This window comes from Aythya fuligula, chromosome 14, assembly GCF_009819795.1.
Source record: "Aythya fuligula isolate bAytFul2 chromosome 14, bAytFul2.pri, whole genome shotgun sequence".
NCBI classification, from domain to species: Eukaryota; Metazoa; Chordata; class Aves; order Anseriformes; family Anatidae; genus Aythya; species Aythya fuligula.
Genome location: NC_045572.1, coordinates 7,208,575 through 7,230,847, shown reverse-complemented (window position 1 = coordinate 7,230,847; position 22,273 = coordinate 7,208,575). Strand labels below are relative to the sequence as shown.

Below are 22,273 nucleotides of genomic sequence, written 5' to 3'. Positions count from 1 at the left end.
CACCCGCTCTGAGTGTGATGCAGAGGGCACAGGGGCCAATGCTGAGGAAATTCCTGACACTGTAACACCACCACCCTCTGGATTTGGCCCCCAGAGTCCTGCAGGCTGGGAGAGGAATGGTTGGAGAGCTGCCTGGCAGAGAAGGACCTGGGAGTGATGGTGGATAGTCGGCTGAATATGAGCCAGCAGTGTGCTCAGGTGGCCAAGAAGGCCAACGGCATCCTGGCTTGTATCAGGAACAGTGTGACCAGCAGGGCTAGGGAGGTGATCGTCCCCCTGTACTCGGCTCTGCTGAGGCCGCACCTCGAGTACTGTGTTCAGTTTTGGGCCCCTCGCTACAAGAAGGACATGGAGGTGCTTGAGCGGGTCCAGAGAAGGGCGACGAAGCTGGTGAGGGGCCTGGAGAACAAGTCCTACGAGGAGCGGCTGAGGGAGCTGGGCTTGTTCAGCCTGGAGAAGAGGAGGCTCAGGGGCGACCTTATCGCTCTCTATGGGTACCTCAAGGGAGGCTGTAGCGAGGTGGGTGTTGGTCTGTTCTCCCACGTGCCTGGTGACAGGACGAGGGGGAATGGGCTTAAGTTGCGCCAGGGGAGTTTTAGGTTAGATGTTAGGAAGAACTTCTTCACTGAAAGGGTTGTTAGGCATTGGAACAGGCTGCCCAGGGAAGTGGTGGAGTCACCATCCCTGGAAGTCTTCAAAAGACGTTTGGATGTAGAGCTTAGGGATATGGTTTAGTGGGGACTGTTAGCGTTAGGTCAGAGGTTGGACTCGATGATCTTGAGGTCTCTTCCAACCTAGAAATTCTGTGATTCTGTGCAGGGACCCTCTGAGACAGGCGGGTGCTGAAGCCCTTCCCATATGGAGAGACTAAGACCCGTTTCCCCCCCCCAAAGAAAAAAAACACTAACACCCAGCACAGGGCAATGTATTGCCTGTGAAGCTCAAGCTATGCCAGCAGGGGACAGACAGAATGTGCAGGCAGGTGGCCAACCCAGCACAAAGTCAGGGCCAAAAAGCTGAACGTCCCGAGCCCCCTGGTGAGCAGGGCTGGATGGGGGGCAGGACCAAGCCAATTTTCCAGTTTGATCAAAGAACGGGATTAGGGTCGGTCTAAACCTGTCTCGTGCAGGACACCCTGTGGGGAAGGATGCTGCTGCTACCCAAAAAGCAGCATCCCAAAACCAGCAGTCCTGTGCCCACGCTTGCTGGAGATGCACGGGGAGGAGCAGGACGAGGGCTCAAAAGAAGGGGAGCATGGGCCGTGAGATAGCCCAGCTCCACTAGGATCAGGTATTTCCAAACCCCTCTCAGGGATTTTAAGAAATCCCCTCTCAGGGGATGACCAGCTCCTCCAGACCAGCGCAGCCCTCACGACTGATGCGGAGCAGATCACCTGGGGCACACCCTTGCCCCAGACGTAATCTCCAAAAAAAAAAAAACAGTACTACAAAGACCCTACTGAGGCCCAAGGCCGGGCAGGCCCGCTGTGCCGCTGCTCTCCCTGCTATGAGAACTGAACTCCCCAGCACATCGATGGCGAGGTTTCCTTTGCCGTCGGTAAGCGATGTCTCATATCCTCTCCGACCATAATGGGCTAAAAAACACAGTTCCCCTGTGGATTCAGCCCATTTCCTTCTATTCTTTAACAGGAAGCTCTGCTAGAATCAGCCCAAGCAGGCAAATCGTTCCTCACCCTCTTTTCACTCTCGGTATGGACACAGCCCCAGCCGAGCTGCACAGCCACGAGCCGAGGGGAAGATGCTGGCTCCGTCCGTGCACCCGCTCCTGTGGTTGTTTGGCTGCGTGCTCATCAGAGGTAAGGCACTACGAGGATGGTGACACAGTGCCAGGGGTGGGTTTGGGGAGCCCAGCCCCCCAAAGGGAGCCGGACAGAGATTTAAGCGTGGAGTAGTTGCCGCCAGAAAAGCCCGAGCTTTAAATTCAGGGGTGGCAGGAGTCAGGTTGTTGGGGGGAATTTGGCCGTGTCAGGTGTTATGGGGTTTGTTTGACTGTGCTGGAATAGCAGAAATTGTTTTCTGGTTAACAAAAGGCTTGTTTCTGTTGAGGCATACTGAGGCACTGTGTAGCAAGTGGCTTCTGTCAAATAAGGGTAAAGGTGGTACTTTTACATGTACAGGACATTTTCCTCAGAAGTAATTTTTTTTCTTGACTTAAAATTTTCTTCTTGCTGATGTAAACACAAAGAGTGCATAAGTCAGGTGCAAGACTCACGCAGTACGTGTATTGTCCTTATTGCAGTAATTCTGCTCCTAATTTTCCTTCACACGTGGGTCGTGGTGGGGGATGCAGTGAGCGTACCTCCAAGGAACGGGTTTCCCGTGGTGAAGTGTGACAGGTTGCTTTCTCCTGCATCCAGCCACCTCTTGTGCTGGTGACAGCTGTAGGAGCTGTGAGCTCAGAGGCATTCAGAGACACAGACTGCATGTCACTGCTGCTTCTAACAGAAAGCCACCTAAAAATAATACCGTGTTTCTTAAATCCAAAGATTTTATTATTAAACCATGAAGTTGCCTATAGGTTACAGCCACTGCATGGGTATTCAGAGGATTTTTAAAAGACACGGAACATGAAGACAAGTCAGGTGCTAGCTCTCAGAAGGAAGAGCACATAGACTGGAAAATGTCTCTTTATTAGAGGGCTGCTGACTTCAGCAGAGGGGTAAATTGTGCCTGGCGGAACTTTGAAGCCCCTTGGCCATGCTGCTGTGCTTCTTAATACCTGGCCAGAGTGCATTTCTTCCCCCTTACAAATATTTGGCATGGCTCGCACAAGACAGGGATGTTATCAAGGTTGTCAGCACTCTGAGTCAGCTGCACTCTGCCAGGAGCAGCCCGCCTGCCTTCAGTTGATCACATTACCCAAGATATTTGCTCCCCAGGTTGACCCCAGCTGTTGCAGGATCAGGTGGAAGGGATGCCACCTCTATCCTTCAGTCCTGAGTGCGTCACTGTAACTCTGTTCTCTGCAGTCTGCTTCAAATCACGGGGCAGAGGCTGTTCCTACCAGATGTGTGGTGCCAACAGGGCCAGTAGGTGCAAATGATGAGAATGGCATTGCTGGTGCTTGCTGTGCTGCAGTTGGACCTCTGGCTTCAGTCAAAACCAGCCTTCAACATTATTGTGTGTTTTGTATCATTATATTTGCATGACAGCTCTGAACTAGAAATGAAATGAAGATTAAAGCCAATGTTATATTAAAGTCACTAAGGCGGCCTGCTACTTGGGGGCTATTGCTGCTTTGTCTTTTGCAGAAGCCTAAGTGAAAGGGACAGAGAGCAGGTCAGAGATGCTGCTGGCTCCCTGACATGCATGCAGCTGAGGAAGGGAACTAGGAGATCTTAAGGCAGAAGAGCTCGGTGGTCTCCTTGCTCTTGAGCAGGTGGAAGTAACCTTGTGAAGCCCCAGCGTTGTGCAGAATAGCTGGCTGGAAGCTACTCTCCACACAGGTTTTTGGTGTTTTTTGCAAGTTCATTAGTTTATTAATTAATTTTATTAATTTGAATTCCTAAGCTTACAGTTACTTCTGAAGGAAGGTTCCACTACTGTTAGTTTGAAATCGCTCAAGTGGGAAGTTTTGGACCACTTCCAATCTTTTTTCCATCCCATAGAAACGCTTAACGAAAAATTTGTCCAAACAAACCTCTTCCTATGAACAGTTTCCATTACAATGGGCAGGCATTTCCCAGACAAAAGATTTCCACTGCAAAATTCCTTCTGGAAGCTGGTGAGAACCCAGCAGCATTTTCCCATTGATTGCTGCTTTCCTTATCTGCATGGCAGCAGTGAGTGGATACTGCCACAGGGAGCACGGCCCAGAGGTAATCAAAGAAATGGGGTGCAGACAGAGGGCAGACATCCAGTAACAGCAGAACTTCCAGACAACACTTGCATCCCAAGATGAGGGCATCATCCAGTGCATCCTAGAACTGACTCCTGCTGCTTGTTCTGCCTTGCTCCTCAGACAACGGGGACAGAATTTGTATTCTTTAGACACTCAGGTGGTTGTAAGATCATATAAGAGATTTATGCTGGCCCCAGCCACAACAAATTACAATGCTTTTATAAATACACCTGCCAAGATGTCTTCTCTGGCATCGCAGGAGCGTTAAAGACACCTAGTTCAGATCCTGTTTCTTATACCACCAAGTGGCAGAAGGCTTCTCCACCTTTGCAGACAGCTCTTTTCTTTGCTAGTCTCTGTCCATGCCAAGTGATGCCCAAGGGTATCCCCAAGACCCCTCCCTGACCTTTCTTGGGCAAAAAGGAGAGGCCAGAGCAACCCTGGCCTGACGTACAAGGAAGAGAAAGCAGGAGGTGGTTCGGAGAAATGCTTGTTCACAAAACAAACTGCTCCCTTCTAGTTAGATGAAACTCTGCTGATGACTCTGCAGAGCTGACTTAACTGGAGGCTGTTTCCAGCAATTATGTTCCTTACAATACGTGAGTCAACAACAGGTGTCCTTGGAGGAGACAGTGCTGGTAAGCAGAGCAAAAACCCTCCTGCTGGGAAAGCCAACGTATGGGCTCCAGCCCAGGCTAGAAACAGGAGATCCGTGCCTCGCACAGCACCAGCAAAAGGCATCACTGCCGAGCCTCAGCTGGGAGGTCTCATTACTTCACTTCACAATGAGCCCACTCAACATAATCCAACCATGGCAGTGACAAGTAGCTTCCCCTTCAGGCATTTGTAGATTTATGGGGCTGTTTCTGCCCTTCAGAAGAATCACTGCAGTACAGCAGGAAGGAGCAGAGCCCCATCTAGTATCTCTGGTTGTGGTGGTCTTTGGAAACACAGAGGTTTCAAGGAGACTCTGCCCTTAAAGCCAGTAGTTGGTAAAACTTCCTACAAACCTGGTAAGACAGCAGGAATGTGGTAAAACAGTACTGCCTTACTAGCAGTTAAATTTCACAGCTTAGTAAGAATTTTCTTACCACTTGCTGGTGAGAAAGCACTGGTCTGGGACCCAGCTTCCCATGATCAAGGCTCTGGACTCAGCGATGGGACAGGGACATTGCAGCACAGATGCAAGCTCATAGCTCAGGCTTGTCACCTCACGTGAAGAGGCAGAAAGTGCTCACACTGAGCTGTAGGTTGCAGCAACATGAAAGAGGGGGGCACAGAGATGTGGAGTGCATCCATCCACCCTCCAGAACAAGCCAAGCAAACCTTTCTGCACCTGGTGATGGCCACCAGTAGTTCTCAGCAAGAGAAGGGATGCAAGAAGGCTTTTGCCACACTGGGTCACCCCCAGCTTTCCCCCCCCACCACACACAACTGTAATTTCTGCACACTTCCAAAGGTGGCACAGCTCTGAGCAAGCAGCTCCAGGCATACGACCCAATAAGCTCCTCTCGTGTTAGCTAGAAGTGACTCTGGAGCAGCTAAGAACCTTGGAGTCAAACTGAAGTCAGTGCAATTGTTAGCCAAGGAGCAGCACGTCACAGCTGACAATGCACTGGGTGGGACACAGAACCACTGGGTTTTGTGTTTTAGCACCCCATGCCTTGTTTTCACCAGATATGAGACAGGACTAATACAAAAACTCCCATCTATTAAAAAAAAATAGGAATAAAAATAGGTGATATTGTCAGGGTCACTCACCTAAAATTTGGAGCCAGATGGAGCCTGTCAGGTCAAGCAGCTTTGACTGCCTCTTCTGCAAGATGTGGCGTTTCAGGGAACAGCAGAAAGGTACCTGCCCAGCATCAATGCTGGGGCTAAATGAATGCATCCAGGCAAGGACCACTTCACCTGTCTTTCAAGCCAGGAGACTTGAGAAAAGAAAGTGAAAAGAATGGGAATTAGGAGAGTTCCCTGTACCACCAGCCCTGTACAAACCTTAATTCCCAGGTCACTAAGTGGGAGCTGAACTGAGCAGCAGCTGGCATTCCTGTGTGTTTCAGAACCACCACACAACCTGGCTGTTACCAGCAATGCCACAATTCTACCCAAGAAACACTGGGAAATATCTTGGAATTCTTGGAAATCATAATAATAAAAAAAAAAACTTGTGAATAAACATGGAAACTGTGACTGAGAGCATCCAGGAACCTGGAGGAAGGGGGATGTGCCTGACAAGTACCCAGCACTGATCCCCTGCTGCAGGGGACAGCAGTCTGTGTGCTGTCACAGGGCTCTGTTGACATCTGTCCAGAGGTACAGCACATGAGCAAGTTCAGCAGCTGATCCCTGCACCAGCTGGAACACACGTTTGGTTAGGAACAAAATCCTACAAGATAATGAGGACCACCTGCAAGGTGACCTGTACAAAGCAGAACCTGGGCTGAGAGCCTAATTAAGGCGTGAAAGCAGCACTGAGCAACGAGCTTGCAGCTCACGATGCCTTCTCTGCACCTCAGTTTCCCAGCATCTAGAAAACAAAGCAGAGCTCAAAAACAAACATGTTGTGGAGAAAACTGTAACCAGTAAGTAGCTGGGAGGGTCACAGCAGGGCAGCCTGCTTGGAGTACACATTTATTCCTCAAACATTACAGAGAAGTGCATGGACCAGGCTTCAGGGATGCACCAAGTAAAAAAAAAAAAAGAAAAAAAGAAAAAAAAAAAAAAAGAAAAAGAAAAAAAAAAAAAGAAAAAAAAAAAAAGCCCTGTTACTTTCTTCTAGGAGCAACCATTTTTTAGTGGGGAAAAACAAAACCACTTCATCGCATACTGCGATGTTACAGGTCCCATTCCGTGCATGTGGCTTCCCCACATTGTTTGTCTTCTGGCTTGTTTTCTACATTCAAGTGGGGTTTTAATTGGCTTCCGCCAGAAGACTGATCTGCTTCCAGAACAGCTTAATGGAGCACGATGCTCGGAGAGGATGCCCAGACCTGGGTGCAGCCCTGAGGAGCAGAGGAAGGCCAGGATTGTTCTGAATCACTGACAAGATCCGGGCTGAATTCCTGCCTCTCTGAACTTTCCGTAACGCTTTGGCCAAGCCATTACCATTCAGAACCATGTAGCAGTGAGCTGCCAAACCCCTCGAATGTCATTTGAGAATTAGGTGTTTAAATACCACTGTGGGGCTGGGACCTAATTTAGACTGTCAGTTATCAGGTCTGCATAACAACACTTCTCTCTTCCCACATTTTCTGCCTCATCCTGTCCCGAGACCTGCTAGGCAGAGGCACCTTTCCTTAGGTGCCTAATGAAATGGGAGCTCTGCACCTTCCAGGTTCCCTAATGCAGCATTTTCTTTCACGTAAAAGTGACAACAGTTAAGTGGTGTTGCTCTCTGCTGCTTCAACAGCTGCTGCCTTTCACCCAGGAAACAGCTGCACTCGCGTGAAGTGGTCAGCGTATTTTTGTCATGGGTGAGTGTACTGAAGCAGCAATACATGAACCGAAAAGTCTAATTTTAGATCGTCAGGTCTCTTCTGACAGCCTTTGTTTATACAACCTGCAAGCAGAAGGTGACACAAGGTTGGTACAGCAAAGCCTGTATGGCGCCACGCAGGGTCTAGAGCTCCCTGATGCACAATTGTAACATCTCCCCCAAAAACTGCTGCGTAAGAGGAGCCCAGCACTACACATCACAGTTAGAGGGTGCCTCTCCCCCACCAGTTCTGCGTGGATGAGACCAGTCCCGGTACCTTCATACTGGTGCCAGAGAGCCCCCCCGTGAACTCATCCAGTATCAGAACAGACTGGGCATCGCAAGCCCTCCTGAGCCTGGTGTGAAGACTGCTGAAATGTTTTTCAACAGCTGACTTGGGTGTCTGGTACAGCAGTACTTTATACCAAGGCCCTGAAAAAGGCTAGCTTAAAATACTAAAGTGGGAATACCTAAAAAACACTTTTTTCTTTTTCTTTAACATCTTTCTATGCTCTTCTGAGGGGTGAGCATCTGGCTCTGGGAACTTCTCAGCTGCCATGAAAGAAGGCTACATGGGAAGGCCCCTCTGTTCTCTGTCTGACACTCACACCTAACATCACAGAAGGACTGCTGCAAATAAATCCAAAATTCCCTTCTCATCTGCTGCAAAAATTAACCACGGAACAGCTAGCTCTGAGTCAGAGAGAAGAAATCCATCTGCAGCCTCACTGTGCCTCTCTGGAGCCCTATTGCTCTGGTCAGTAATCAGGAGCTTCCCATCCCAGCAGGAGCAGAAAACATCACTTCCCATGATAAATCCCTCAGCAAGCTCCCCGTTCCCACCTAGAGACCCACAGCCCTGCCGTAAATCACCTGCACCCAAACACCCAAATAGCTTGGCTCTGCTTCCACTCAATGGCAAGTCATCCGAATGGCTTTGATGTGGATTGCAATTGCAGCTGTGCTGGCCGTGTCCTGCCCGTTATCACTAGCTGTTTACGTAGCTGCTGCAGCCAGGGCTCTGCTGGCAGGGCACAGGGAGGAAACAGTGCCGTGGCCAGGTGCCACCGCAGCAGGGCTCGCACAGCAGCCCCCCAGGATGCTATGACACACGGCGCTTTGGTTCTGACCCACATCCTGCTGCCCGGCCCCACGGCACAGCCCGGGTCTCTTCCTGCTCCGCACGTCTGTCCCCCGGAATTCAGCTGGGATGCTCAGCACCAAAAGAAAACAGCGAACATCATGGGATATTTGATTATTTGAGTTGGCAGAGAAGGCGTAACAAAAACCAGGGGCCAGAAGTCAGAGCCAGACATGCTCCGCTTTGAAATAATGTGCTGTTGTGTTTATAGAAGGGCCATTTATTACCGAGCAAAGTGCCAGAAGGCTTCTCCATCCCTTGGCCTCTTCACACAAGACTGGTCACTCCTCTGTAGCAAAGTTCAGATGCAGACAGCCAGGGTGTGCATCTACTTGGCCAGGTGAATTCCAGGGACTGTGCCCTGAAAAAAACCTGCTTGCTGATGTATTTTACAGTAACCTCAGGTTTACTTTGGCATAGTGTTTTCTGGGAACTTACGAGCCAGTGCTCTAGTCTGACCTTCGGCAAAGGGCTGATCTGTGGTGGAAGAGTACTGAGAGCCTCTTCCTCCTATCCTAGCACTGGGGAGCCTGAGCTCTGAGCTTTCTGTGAGCCGTCAGCTCTGCCAGCAAAGGGCAGCAGTCATCTGCCATTCCCTCAGTGTCTCCTGTCCCTAGAGGCTCAGTTCAAGCTCTCGGATTTCTCCTCCGTCACCCCAAAAATGCTGAAATAAACTACCAGCTCAGAAGCCTTCCTCTCCCTTGTCCTTCAACAAAGTGTAAATAATAGTTCTTGATGCTTTCATGTGACATATACACTAAAAAGCTCCTATGCCAGTTTCAAGAAGGAAATGTGTCCCATGCAGTTACTTCTACCCATGGGAGAACAAGGTCTCTGCAAGAGCAATGGAGAAAGATGAACTGTTTGAGTTTGGCAGCTACGAGAGGTTATGGGCCCCCAAGATTATCCCAATACATTTTTTGTACAGACTGTAGGCAGAGTATTTCAAGGCATGTGCAAACCAACATCCAGAAACTGTGTTGTAAAGCTGCTCAAGAGGAAAGCCAGTACCAGAGAGAAAGCCTGGCAAATTTCTGGGGTCAAAGGAAACAGCCCACGTCACTGCACCCTCTCCATGGAGTCAGCTTGGCCCCCTGGGAGCAGACGGTGGCAGGGCTGCAGAGGGGTGCACTCCCCAGCCTCAAAACAAACATCTCAGCCCTTTTAACAACAGCCATGTGCCCAAAAAATCTCTTCTTCCCCCATTACACTACTTGATCCAGTAAGTGATGTTGCATCTGCCCATAATCCCATTACTAGACTGATGTTCATTTCACCTGCTCTTCAAAAGCTCCAGAGGAAATCCCACTATTCTCCTACGCAATCACTCGCTGCAATTCACTACCCTTATGTGAAGGCAGTTTCCTATTGCCCCCCTTTTTATTACTGCAGTTTGAGCCCTAGTTCTTTGGTCCTGTTCCCAGTGGAGGTAGAAAGGAAGGGGCTAATCTGTTTTCTATGTAACTACAGATCTAATCACATCTCCTCTCGTTTTTCTCTTACGGACTGGAAAAGTCAGGTTTTGCAGGCCTGCCGCCCAGTACACTAAAACAAAAAAAAAAGCAAAAAAAAAAGTTCTGAAAAGTCAAGTTCATAGCCAAATCCTACACTGAAAGTGGCTATGTTTTATTATGTATTCAGTGGTTTACACACTGTTTTGGTTCCTGTTTGGCTGGGATCGTTGTCATAAAGCCTTAGAGGAAGAAAACAATTAAGGCTCCAAGACAGTTTGCGTGAGAAAAATGACATCAATCAGCAGCTCGCTAGACCCAGACAGTCCCCTGAGGGGTGGGCTCCGAGCCAAGCTGCGATAACCCACACACGCTGCATGCTAAAGATCTCATCCCAGATATACACCACCGTCAGGGCACTCATCTGACCTCTTTCAGACAGCTACAGCATAGGTACCTACCACGAAGTTCACCACCTACACCACCTCTACAGCTCCTGGCGAGAAGCCGGACGTCGCAGGCTGTGCCTCCTTCTCCCTGTACAACAGAAATCTAAAATAGATCAGATCAATAGGGATTTAGAAGTCCCTGATCCTCTCTTTGATGAGAAAGGGAGCCTGGAGATTAGCTCTCCTGCAGGCTTGCTGACAAAGGGAGTGTAAGAACAAGCGAGATGAGCCTGGTGCACCAGTCTGGCTGTAGGGGCACACACAAGCACCGCGGTGCTCCCGCTGGTGCTGCTTCACTGAATCTCCCCTGCCCTTACCCCAGGGGCCACAACACCTTGCAAGGGCAGTAAACTGGAAGAATTCAACCTTTACTGCCATCCTTTTTTGTCCAAAGCCTTTAGGAGCTATCAGCTGTTGTGGGACTCTGGTGAGGTGGGTCCCCAGTGCGATCTCTGGCTGTAATGTGGTTTCTTTCATGCATCTTAACCACAGGCAGCATCAGGATCACTTTCAATAACCATTTAGAAGTGCCAGCTAGGATTGCATTTCAAAATGACAGACTAAAAGTCACCTTTTCAAAGTTATACCAGTTAGTTTTGATTTAAGTATCAAGCGCACTTACCTCTTACAGTCCTTGTCCTCACATATGGGAAATGGTTTATTTCCTTTTCCTTTTAAAATGGCAGCACTTTTAATTGGCACCTACCTAATCATAGCATTCCAGGAGCTGAGACTTAAAAGAAAAACATCAGGTATTCTGAGGGCAGGCAACACAGAAGATTGGTCTAGGGATGCCTTGTCATAAATCCAAAACAAACAAGCAAAACAAAACATTTTCAGTTGAGAAAACAGTCCCATTAGCTCCTGGAAACATTTACAAGCCTCATCCATCCACTCATTAAGGTCTCCAGGGTCTCAAAGCTTTCAAACATGTTTTAACTCCTTAAACAGCTCTAGAAAACAGGTCAAATGGCCCTTCTCTGCCAAGACTGAGCTGGAGGCAAGCAGCTCATGGGGAGGGAGAAACACCACTGATTTATATGGCCTTGCATTTTCCCCATAGCAGAGAAAGGCAGTTCCCTGAAGGGTTTGGCTTCGTGGGGGCAGGAGGGCATTTATCCTGGCTCTATAAACACTAGTTCTATCTCAGACAGAACCTAATGCTCTTACATACAAGCAAATGGTTTCACACAGTGCTTGTTACTACCCAGCTCATGCTTTGGAGGAAATTATGTATTTCAAAGTCATTCCTTCAGAAGATGAGGAAAACCCAAATCACACAACCAGCAAGAACGCTAATGTGAGTCACATTAGCACTGTTAACACATGTACTTCTGTTGTTTCATTTCAGGTACTACAGCCTCCACAGACGCCTCCACAGTCCACCCTGTAGCAGGTACCTCCTGGGTCACAATGTTTTAAAGTCTGTCTGGACATGGGTGCAGGAGCCCCCGTGTAGATGCAAACGGAGAGGCCACAGATGGGAAAGGCGCTGCAGCACCTGTTTGCAGGACCCTGCACTGCCCACCTCTGCCTGCCCATCACCGTCCTTCCCCAGATCTCCAGGGCTGATGGAGGGCACTGTACCCCCAAGTGATAACCTAGTAGTGATACCCTATTTCTGGTCTCTGCCTCCCAGCCTTGTCGGGAAGAACAGTGCTGCCTTCCAGGAGGCCCAGTGAAAGCAAAGGGTGATCCCACCTCATCTTTGCTGCCTGCTTCCCCAGATATTTCCCAGCTGTTCCCCATCACATGCTCTGCTCTACACATCCTCAGAGCCAAAATCCCTTTGCCTGCAGATCCCTGTAGCCACAACAGTGATAATCTCCTTAACACCTCTTGCTCCCATCACCCTTTCAGCCCTTATTGGCTCTAGGGGTCCCTTTCTGGCCCATCCTTCAAACCTCCCTGCAGGGACCCCACCACCGAGGAGCCTCGTGTAGAAGACTTCACCTCCGTGTCTGTTTGTGTTACAGACCGATCTCAATCAACCAACCCTGAAGTAAAGACCCATACCTCAGGTAATACACTGCAAAGGAGAAGGGCTTGTGCCTTCCCCTCCACCTCCCTCCAAGGGCTGTTACAGACACCCGTGACAGCACAGGCTTGCAGGACTATCGAGCTCACCTGGAGAGCCACAAGTCCTGCTTGGGGCATCCTGGCAAGTCTGGCTTGTAAGGGGCCCATCTTTCAGCCCATCCAGCAATAAATTATTCTGTAAGGGACAAAATGGGGTTGTGCAGTGGCAGGTTGGAAAAGGACTGGGGTGGGGAAGAAGGGAAGAAGGAGGCTACTGTCTTGTGTGCACAAAGGATGCAGTTCCCCCAAGCCCAGGCTGGGCTGTGTCCACGTCCTCCTGCCTGGCATCACCCACTTCGCTGGGCAGCTCTTAATGCAAATTGGAGCACATTTAAGCACAGGGCCCCGTACACAAGGTCTGGCCTTGGCTCTTGGGTGTCATAAGGGAAATAACAGCAACTAAGCCATTGTTAGCACTTCCATGCATTACATTCATTGTTCAGTACTGCTCTCCTGATAAGCCTGAACAATTTTTTATTTTTTTTAACTAGAAAATTCCAGTGCTGTGCACAGCATCAGCACCTCGTACACAACAGGTAAACATTTTCCTCGTTTCTCTCAGAGGAAATGGGGAAGCGTTTCCTGAACTGCAGAGCCTGCACCAGCACAAGGACTGAGGTCTGCCTTCGTTTTAGTACAGTTATTACCATGGGGGGTTGCTTTATCTACTTTCATAGAAATAGCAGTCAAATCACTTACAAGGACAAAAATATTTAGAAATAATGCAAATCTCTGAGGAGTTCCCTTACTTCATATCATTTTTCTGTTCTCCCCTTCTACTGAAACCAGTCTCAAGACGCTACCATGGGTACAGTCAGAAGCCCTGGAAGTGGGCAAAGGGAGCTGTTAGCAAGAGTTATGTGCTTCTATCTGCAAATACACAAACCCAAATACACACAATGAGATCTCTCCAACTCCAGATCCACATCTGTTAGTGCACTTACCTCTTTGGAGTCAGATTTTTCAACCATAGCAAGAGATCTCTTTCTAAGCATAGCTCCCCCTACCGAGGGACAATAAAAACAAAGGAAATGATCCCAAAAAAAGATCTTACTCAGCTGTTATGCTTTGCAGAGAAGAAAAAAAAAAAAAAAAAAAAAAAAAAAAAAAAACACTCAGAAATCCAAATATTTTGTTAAAGCACTTAGATAAAAGAAGAAAGCATAAGACTGTTTTCACTCTTTGCTCATTTTATTGGAAAGCCATGAAAAGTCTAGATAAGTAACTTGCCTATAAATTCCAGATGGGTGATCAACTCTTCCTTGCAGAGGACTATTGAGAGATTTTTTCCCTATTTCCTCCCTATTTTGCTCTGGACCCACAGGATCCATGTTCTGGCTTCTCTGAGTACCAGGTTGAGGAAGATGCCAGAGCTTCCAGACCATTGCAAGTAGTGAACGATTTGTGCCTAGAGACTTGGTGAAAAGAAATATGAAAGTTAGCATTTCATATAACAAGCAAATAAACATGTGGGTTCCAGACACTTAGTGTCCAGAGATAAAGTCTTTATTTCAAGATAAAACCCCTGCATTTTCAAAGTGAAGGAAAAAAAAGTGATGGCAAAAGCCAGACTTTCTCCATGTAGCTCCTGAGCCCTGCCAGCTCAGCTCCTCTGCACACAAGCAGCCTTGCCAAAAGAAGCAAAAGTTAATGTTAATGTCAAAGTACAGAAACCCTGACTCCTTGAGCAGGACTGTTACCTTATCTGCTCACACCCATACTTTCCCTAGCAGATTACGCACAACCTCCTAGGAGCTTGAGGATTCATTGCAGAAGCCATGCCCTCCACCAAGCTGTTTCTTACCAGAGTTCACAACAAGCAGAGCTCTTTAAAGTAACTCTTTGCTTACTCTACAGAGCCTTCAGTAAAGTCAACAGCACCGATTGACTTGAATCTCACCTGCACAGACAAGACTACTACAACCAAATCCTCTTCCATCCCTACAACACCAACATTGCCCACACGGAGTAAGTGCACAAAAATGCAAAACTCCAATTTTTGCTCAAGGCAGGACCAGTTTATGCATCCTGGCTTATCCACACAAACCTGGGTGCTTCATAAAGTCCCAGGCAGCCCACGCCACGCTACTTATGCAGTAGCAGCTGCTTTTGAATGTTTCAGCCTTTGCTAAAAAAAGGGCAGTTCATACCAGCACCCCAAAAGCATGTGGCTGGATGCAGCCATGGTCTGGATGTGACAACTGAGCAGAAAGTCTGCATAGGAAAAGCCAAATCCCACTTTACCTGGTAAAGCTTTGTGGAGGGGGAACAGACACCCCAGCCTCCTTGTCCTTGGCACACCGCTCCCACGCTCACCTCTCACGTACACTCTCTCAAATCACTGCATGGCTTGCTAGCTTGGCATCTTGGTTTTGCTTGGAGAGGAAGCTTCATGCCTAGAAACAGTTTTTCCACACTCAGGAAAACCCAACAGCTCTCCATAGCACAGTTAACAGCAGTTTCTAGACTTAATTCTCTTCTCCTTGTTTTATCCAGATGAAACATCTAATGGAAGCAGGAGCACTACAGCTTCATCAACTCGAGGTACTTTGTCTGTTTATAGACTAACAATAAGTGCAGACAATTTCATGGCAATTAGCTTACTTGGTTTACACAGTGCAGGTTATTGAAGCACTGACCTATCTCGGCATCAAGACATCAGTAACACCCAAATTCATCTGATATCCTTACAAGCACTGATAAAACAAGACCAATTCCACTCAGCAACTTCTGCCTGGGATAAACTTGAACAGCTGAAAGACTGATCTACATTTAGAAACAAGGTGGCACTTCTAGCACCTTTTAAAAATGCTTTTTTTTTTTTTTTTTTAATTCTGATAGTATGCTTAATCCAGCTTGTACCAAAAATTAGAGAATTCAGTAAGTTTTCTCAGAATAAAGACAGAAGCCAGGTAAGTGGGAACACTGAAATCTGAACATTGATCTGATTCTCCATTAAAGGTTCACATTTGCAATGGTCAAGACTGAAAAATTGTTTTGCCTCTCAGATCTTCCCTGACTCATGCAAGGTTAAAAACCCACTGTCAGCTCTGCCTGCACAGATGTCCAACCAGCACGTCTGTGCCCAGCTAAGCCAAGAGCCCTTTACATCAGAGCAGATTGCTATTAATTATAGCCCTGCTTTATCTGAAAAGCTCCATACATCTTCAGCTACATAAATGCTGCTGATGCTTCCAAAAGAGAGGTCTCCTGTTGTGCAAGACCCAGCGTTTTCCAGGAATGGGGTATCCATGCCAGGCTCAGCAAACAAAGCTTCTGCCCACCACCTGTGGCTAAAAGAACAATTTTAGAATGAAACAAAGGGTTTGATGACTGGTGGAAAAAATACAGCTAGTAGCTGTAAACCAGCTCCTGCCTCTTAGGACTGTTCTGCTCCATGCCGTTACTGGTTTCTCGCTGGTTAAAATTTGTTACTTCATATTATTTCTGTTTTCTTCTGACTTTTGGCAGAAGAACATTGCAAAGCCTGACATTTTCTGCAAGACAGGAACCCCAGTTCCAGGGCACCTCTGCAGCTGCCCACAGTTGCATTCCCTGCGCTCCAGCTCAGTGCCAGTAGCTGTTCTACACCTCTCCAGGCAGCGCGTGCTTTTGGCCGGCACTGCTTTGGGGAGGGAGAGAATGGGAGAGGAAAGAAATCCTGCTTGGCCTACAGATGATCTAAGCTGCAAAGTGTGACTTTCAGTGGCCTGACAGTACTTGTAGCTGTTCAATAAGGCCAGTGCAGACAAACTGGATATTCAAAACATCAGAAAGCAGCAAAGGACCTTTCTTGTTTTGTTTTTTTCAAGCAAAACACATAGGCCAGCCTTAAATCTGCTTACACAGGCATTGGAAGCAGCTGTCACATACCAAAGAGCTTCTTACAAGCCAGTTTACCCCACTGAGAACTGGAGTCCTTGCTTGGAAAATATTCTGTACTGCCACAGGTAGAGTGCATACGGTACACAAGTTAGCCCAACTCAGAGTAGCTTAATTACTTCCTGATAACACAGCCTGCAGAACAACGTACCCACTAATTTTGTAGAATTGCCTCTCCTTAACTTTTTTTTTAAAGCCTCAAAGTTCATAAGCAAAAGCAAATCTGTAACCTTTCTAGTTCACTATTCCAGTGCTTAACTGCTGTATCTAACCAAAAACTGCATCTGGGACTGCAGAAACTAAGCATGAGCAGTTATACCTGGGTATTTGAGTTCCTTGCCTGAAGGAAGATTCAGGGAAAATAGCATAAAATGTCGGTGGGGAGGTTTTAGCCTGAAAATAAACCCCCCGTTTTCCTGCAAATCATCAGCTTTACTGTGAATACATCCAACACTCCAGCATGTCCATGAATTTGTTTGCTTATTATGTGATATTGAAGACAAAGACTCACATTCTGCATTTCCTCTGTGCAGGTGAAGAGCCCAAGAGAAATGAGAGTACCACAACAGCAGCAACTCAAGGTGCTCTCTCCCTTCTCTCAGAGATAAGCACCAGTACGTTTCACAGCCTTTTTCACAGCCAACAGCAATGCCACTGCACTGCTACCTCCAGGCAGCATGGTGAACAGCTAACGAGAACCCAAGGGCCGCTAGCTGTCCCACGTAGCCTTGAAAAGCCTGTAAAGCTCTGCAGAAGCAGCACTTTGGGGTAATCTGTCAAGCCTGGGAACAGTGGCTGCGAGTCACAGCAGGAAAGGTGCCAGCATGGCAAAAAGTTGTAAGGACACGTAGCAAGCTCCTTCCTCAAACACCCTCCCGGATCCACCTTTACCTGCCACACTCAGCTTCCTCATTGCTATCCCAGCAGATAACCCTGCAGGTGGGGAATCACTTCCTCAGACCGTTGATAAATGGGGGCCACACCAATGCAATCTGGTTCCCACCTATGTTACTTTGCTGTTCACGTTGATGGGGGCAGGCTAGTTACCATCTTCAGTAAAGTGCAAGTGTGAGTTAGGCCACACAACACTGCTAGAAATCCTCTTCCCAACACTGGAAGCAAAGCTTTATATAAATTTATTTTTTTCTCCTACCTTGCAGGCACCTCAGAAGCAGTTACCCCAACACTGGGCACCTCTGGCTACTCACCCGTGACTACTCTCACATACGAGAAGTCTCCACTGACTGTGGCAGCTTTTGGTAAGGTCCTGTGCAACATGGGGAGAAGGGGGGGGGGTCTTTTGTCAGGTCACACGGTGCTGGATGCCCAGCTCCAACAGTGCTTCCCTGGGCACAATGCCTCAGTTTCTCTCTTTAGCACATGTGATCCTGTAATGTTCAAAGCACAAGGGGAAAATTCTTGACACCTAGCACCAGCAGGCTAGGTACCTAATAAATACTCCTAGCCATGCCCAGTACACAAAGGACAGAATGTGAAAGCCCTTCATGGCTATGCCTGAGCTGGGGATCTTGCTCCTAGCTCCAGTGTGGAGCAAGACACATCCCAGCTGTGTTAGAGCAAGACCTGCACAAAATTATCCCATGCTACACCCTGGTTTCCCTGACAGGGCCTACAATAAATGTACTACCTGCCTAGTAGAAGGAAGCTTAGCCTTTTAACCCCACAAACCTGTTCATATTCTGCCCCAGCCCTGCCTTATTGCCCTCCTTGTACACTTGCACCCTTCCCAGCAGGAAGCAGAGAACTCCTCTACACCATTCAGACCTTGTGTAAGAAAGGGGCAAGAGACACCAGACCTTGTCCTGACAATAGCTTTGAAGATAGGGACAGGGTAAATTTAAGAGATCCACTCTGCTTTGGAGTATACTGTCCCCTTCCTCCATGAAGTTAAGGGAGAAAAAAAAAAAAAAAAGAAAAAAAAAAAAAAAGAAAAAAAAATTTGCTTCTACTGCACTGTAGGAAAAATCTTTACTTTTAAAAATACTTCTGAAATAAAAGTTTTGCTTATCATTTGCTTATGTACTACAAGGGAAGCCACTGAGTCCCAAAACTGCCTTAACAGGATGAGAGTCCTGTACAAAGCACAATTTACAGATGCCAGAATCAAATCTGTGCCTGGCCACTGGTTCATGAGATAGTTCACACTGTTCAGTCAATCAGCTTGTCTCGCCCCATTATATTATGTATTTATCTGACTTTACACACCTTTAGGATAAGATTTCTCAGCAGCAATAGAGATGTGCTGACCCCAATTAATCCCCAGTGTAATCAACTGACCTCTGCCTTCCTGTCACTGCCTTATCACCTAAATATGCACCAGAAGCCCTTTGAAGCTAAAGCACAGGAGGGTGAAACCATTCACTCTAGTGACTATTTGCTTCCTTATGTCTTACATCCCATGCTCATTTTAATGAAAATATTGATTTCCTACCCAAATTTTGATGAGTCAAGACCCTGCACTACCCCAGAAGCCAAGGATGGGAGTGTTGTTGTATCAATAGCAGACAGTTTTTCCTCCATCCCCAGGTGTCATCAGCTTCATAGTTATCCTGGTCGTGGTGGTGATCATCCTCGTCAGCGTGGTCAGCCTGAGGTTCAAGTGTAACCGCTCGAAGGACTCAGAAGGTATTTGCCCAGGACCACAATGAAAAAATTCATTGGTTACTAAATTTATTTGGCAATTCCTAAATGAAGGACACCCTTGAAAAAAAATCTTACCTGGCAGGACATTTTGAAGCCCAAGTGAAATACAGATTTCACAGTTAGAAATGGAGTGTGAGCACCTCTTTGAAACCTCTGTCCAGATCCATCTGCACAAGGAAACAGCCTCAACTGCTGCACATGCTGCAGTTAGATGTGCCCATTCCCACAGGCAGGCAGCTCTTCCAGCGGAAATTATGGAGTTTGACACTCATTTTCTCTCAGAATCCCATTTCCCATTAAGCACTGCCCACTAGAGGGCAAGACTGATCTACAGCACGACAGATAGCTGCCAGAAGACCAGAGGATGCTAGCAACTGAACAGGCAGCAAAGCATTCAGTCCTGCCTGTATAGTGTTACATTATTTGAAGCACTTTTTCTAATCAACTCTCGAGTGTCCGGTGGTGTCTCTAATCTCATTTGGATTTCATTTATAACCCTGTACAACATAATTCTGCGTGCAGCTGACTTATTGCATAGCTGTCATGTTTTCTCACCTGCATATCACCAACTGCTTCTCTCCCTCCAGACAAACAGAAGCCGGGGAGCTCCATGGTATCGGAGAGGTAAGGTCACTCACGCTATTCACACCCTGTTGAAAATGCATGTTTTATTCCAGAACTCATTTTAGCCTGGGAAATAAGTGGCTTTGGCTACTCCAGTTTGAAGAAAAAAAATCAGGACTTTGAGACAGGTAAAAAAACACAAGTGCTGGTAAAACCTCATCCTGCGTCTGATGGAGTCGAAGGTAGAAATTCAATGTTTAGGGGCCCTATTTCACAGCTGCACTGATAGCTGTGAAGGCTCATCACCTTCCAAAAAGCAATTTGTCTTTCCTTGCCTAGATACAGATGAGAACCTTGGGTTCTGCATTTCAAAGTAGTCTCAGTGAGATGAGATCACTCCCTGCAAAAAATAAAAATAAAAATATTCCAAGATCCCTGTTACTGCTATCTAACAGAATTGGGATAAGGGGGAGGGAGCAGGGGATGCAACCCAGAGCCCTTTGGAAGAAAAGCACCAAGTGGAGAATGGTCTGCCTGAACCCCACAGTCACTGCTGCCCAAGAAAAAAGGCTGCACGCAGAAAGCACCATAAAACAAGGGCTGGAAGGGACCTAAGATGGAGAGAAAGTGTCAAAATATATTGCTCCTACTTTCCTATCCCTTCCCAGCAAGGTAACACCCCTGCTGTGAAAAGAAGCAAGGGACATAGGGAGCAGAATCATTAAAGGTTTAGATGAGAATTTGCATCTTTTCTCAGTGGTTCCTAGATCATTATCATAATGGGTATTTAAGTGATCTGCAGTCACATCAGAGCAGAAGTCCATGCCCCAAGGCACCCTAAACACCAAGGTCACCCATTCTCCTTTGGCACTGAATGCCTATTCCAGCCCTCAGGGCAGGGAGAAAGAGGAACCCCAGCTTCCCAACGTGAGTACCTCTCACTCAGAAGAGGGGCTGGCAATACAAGAGCAGCAGCAGCTGGTGCAGAAAGATCCAGGGCTCCCTTTGCATGACAGCTGCTGCAGATTTAAGAGCACAGCACAAAGGGCACGATAATGTTTCCTTTTCTTCCAGTTCTGGTAATGCCTACAGGGCTAGAAGGTAATGTAGTCACAGAGCACTGGATCCACACTGCTCCTTGATTCTGCCTACCTTGGCAGTACAGACAGCTGTGCTGTCTGCTGGCAAACAGCAAATCTGTATCCAAAATCATTTGAATGCACTCCTCATCTCTGCAGAGATCTTAACACAGAGGCAGGGGATGGGGGAATTGAGCACAAAGGATGCACATGAATCAGGACAACAGATCAAAAAATAGTGCAAATCAGTCCCCACGTGCCCCCTTGCCTGTTTACCTCTATGTGAAGAAATTCCCTTCTTATTTCCTGGACTAATTAATGCCTTCTTTTGCTGACAGCTGTTCTGCAGGCACAAGTGAGAAGGATAACAGCATCACTCTGATCTCCATGAAGAACATCAACATGAACAACAGCATGAGTTACCCGCCATCAGAGAAGGTTTCCCTTTTAAGCCTTGCTTTTTTTGAGGGCTAGCTGGGGAGTATTTCTCTTGCTGGATAAGTGCATGCCTTTGAGGCATTTCTGTTGCTCTTATTCCTTCAGAAAGGTAATAAGCAGCTGTCAGCAAACACCTAAAGGTCCAACTGGGTTCCAGCGAGCCTTGTGAAAGTTTGGGTCCCCATCTCAAGTTTATCTAAGCTTCCTGAACTCAAAGCATCAAGTATAATTCATACTTACAGATGCTATCACCTAGGGCCAGCCAGAGCTAGAATCATTTATCATTAAATTAAGAGCTAAATAAGCTTGCTGATCTGAAGTCAAGGTCCCACCCTCTAGTCCATGCTTCCCACCGTCCTGCTTTGCAGAGCTGTTGGTGATGTTGGCAACATTCCCATCACTACTCTCAGACCCATTCCACATGAATAATCCACAGCACTGTAGGTTTTAAAGCTAAACTTGCACTTAGGCTTTATTTGAGGGACCACGTTGCTTAATTTCTTTTGCCAGCCCGAACATGCTGCTGATGTGCCACGTTTTGTTCCTTTTGCAGGTGCTATGAAGCCAACACGGAGCTAGAAGCTGATACCTGACTACCAGCACTGACTTTCTAGGTTTTTTTCCCCCCCCTTGGGGAAAGAGCAAGGGTGGACTTTTTATATAAATTATTATGCCCTTTTTGATCAATACATTTATGGTAGTACCCCATATAGCTTCTCCGACTGGAGGAGGGAAATGGGCTTTCTCCAGCTGTAGCCTGTCATGTTCAATGGTTGATATCTAACTGTATTTTTGATATGTCTTCAAACCCTCAGATTATTCCAGCAGCAAGAAGCACCAAGGAGCCACCTACCTGGCTAATAAACTGCTGCCTTAAATTAATGGCCTTTACAGTCTGTGCTAGACAGCCACAGGCTCGCCAGGCTGTTAATCAGCACAGCCCCCCGTTGAGCTAAACCCATGCCTTAGACAAGCACGACCTGAAGCTGAAGGCCTGATGGGACCGAGATGCCCAAGTGCTAGGTCAAAGCACAGCCCAGCTGCTCCAAGCCCCTTACGCTTGGTGCCTCCCTGTCCCCACGGGGGGGGATGACCGTACCCACCTACCTCACAGGGTTGTTGTGAGGCTATGTTAACCCGTGTCTGTAAAGCATCTGGAAAGACGTGAATTAAAGGTGCTGCTGAAA

General features: G+C 47.4%; 1 protein-coding gene across 2 annotated transcripts; it reads left to right on the top strand.

Annotated features, from left to right (window-relative positions):
- Positions 1–1,686: 1,686 nt before the first annotated feature.
- Positions 1,687–22,273, top strand: ECSCR (endothelial cell surface expressed chemotaxis and apoptosis regulator). 2 transcript variants are annotated; one of them, XM_032196891.1, is made up of 11 exons: positions 1,687–1,816; positions 11,732–11,776; positions 12,357–12,401; positions 14,317–14,427; positions 14,956–15,003; positions 16,875–16,922; positions 17,502–17,600; positions 18,889–18,987; positions 19,593–19,629; positions 20,987–21,086; positions 21,640–22,273. In XM_032196891.1, exons 1-11 carry the CDS (start codon positions 1,759–1,761, stop codon positions 21,646–21,648), a joined length of 699 nt encoding a protein of 232 aa, XP_032052782.1. In that variant the 5' UTR covers positions 1,687–1,758; the 3' UTR covers positions 21,649–22,273. The 2 variants fall into 2 exon arrangements, with proteins under 2 accessions (XP_032052782.1, XP_032052781.1); XM_032196890.1 differs by having other exon boundaries at positions 16,875–16,955.

Coding starts and splice junctions, on each gene's coding strand:
- ECSCR (XM_032196890.1), top strand. CDS start 1,759: ATGCTGGCTCCGTCCGTGCACCCGCTCCTGTGGTTGTTTGGCTGCGTG. Junction 16,956..17,501: donor TCTCTCAGAGATAAGCACCA/GTACGTTTCACA, acceptor CCTACCTTGCAG/GCACCTCAGAAGCAGTTACC. Junction 18,988..19,592: donor CCGCTCGAAGGACTCAGAAG/GTATTTGCCCAG, acceptor CTCTCCCTCCAG/ACAAACAGAAGCCGGGGAGC.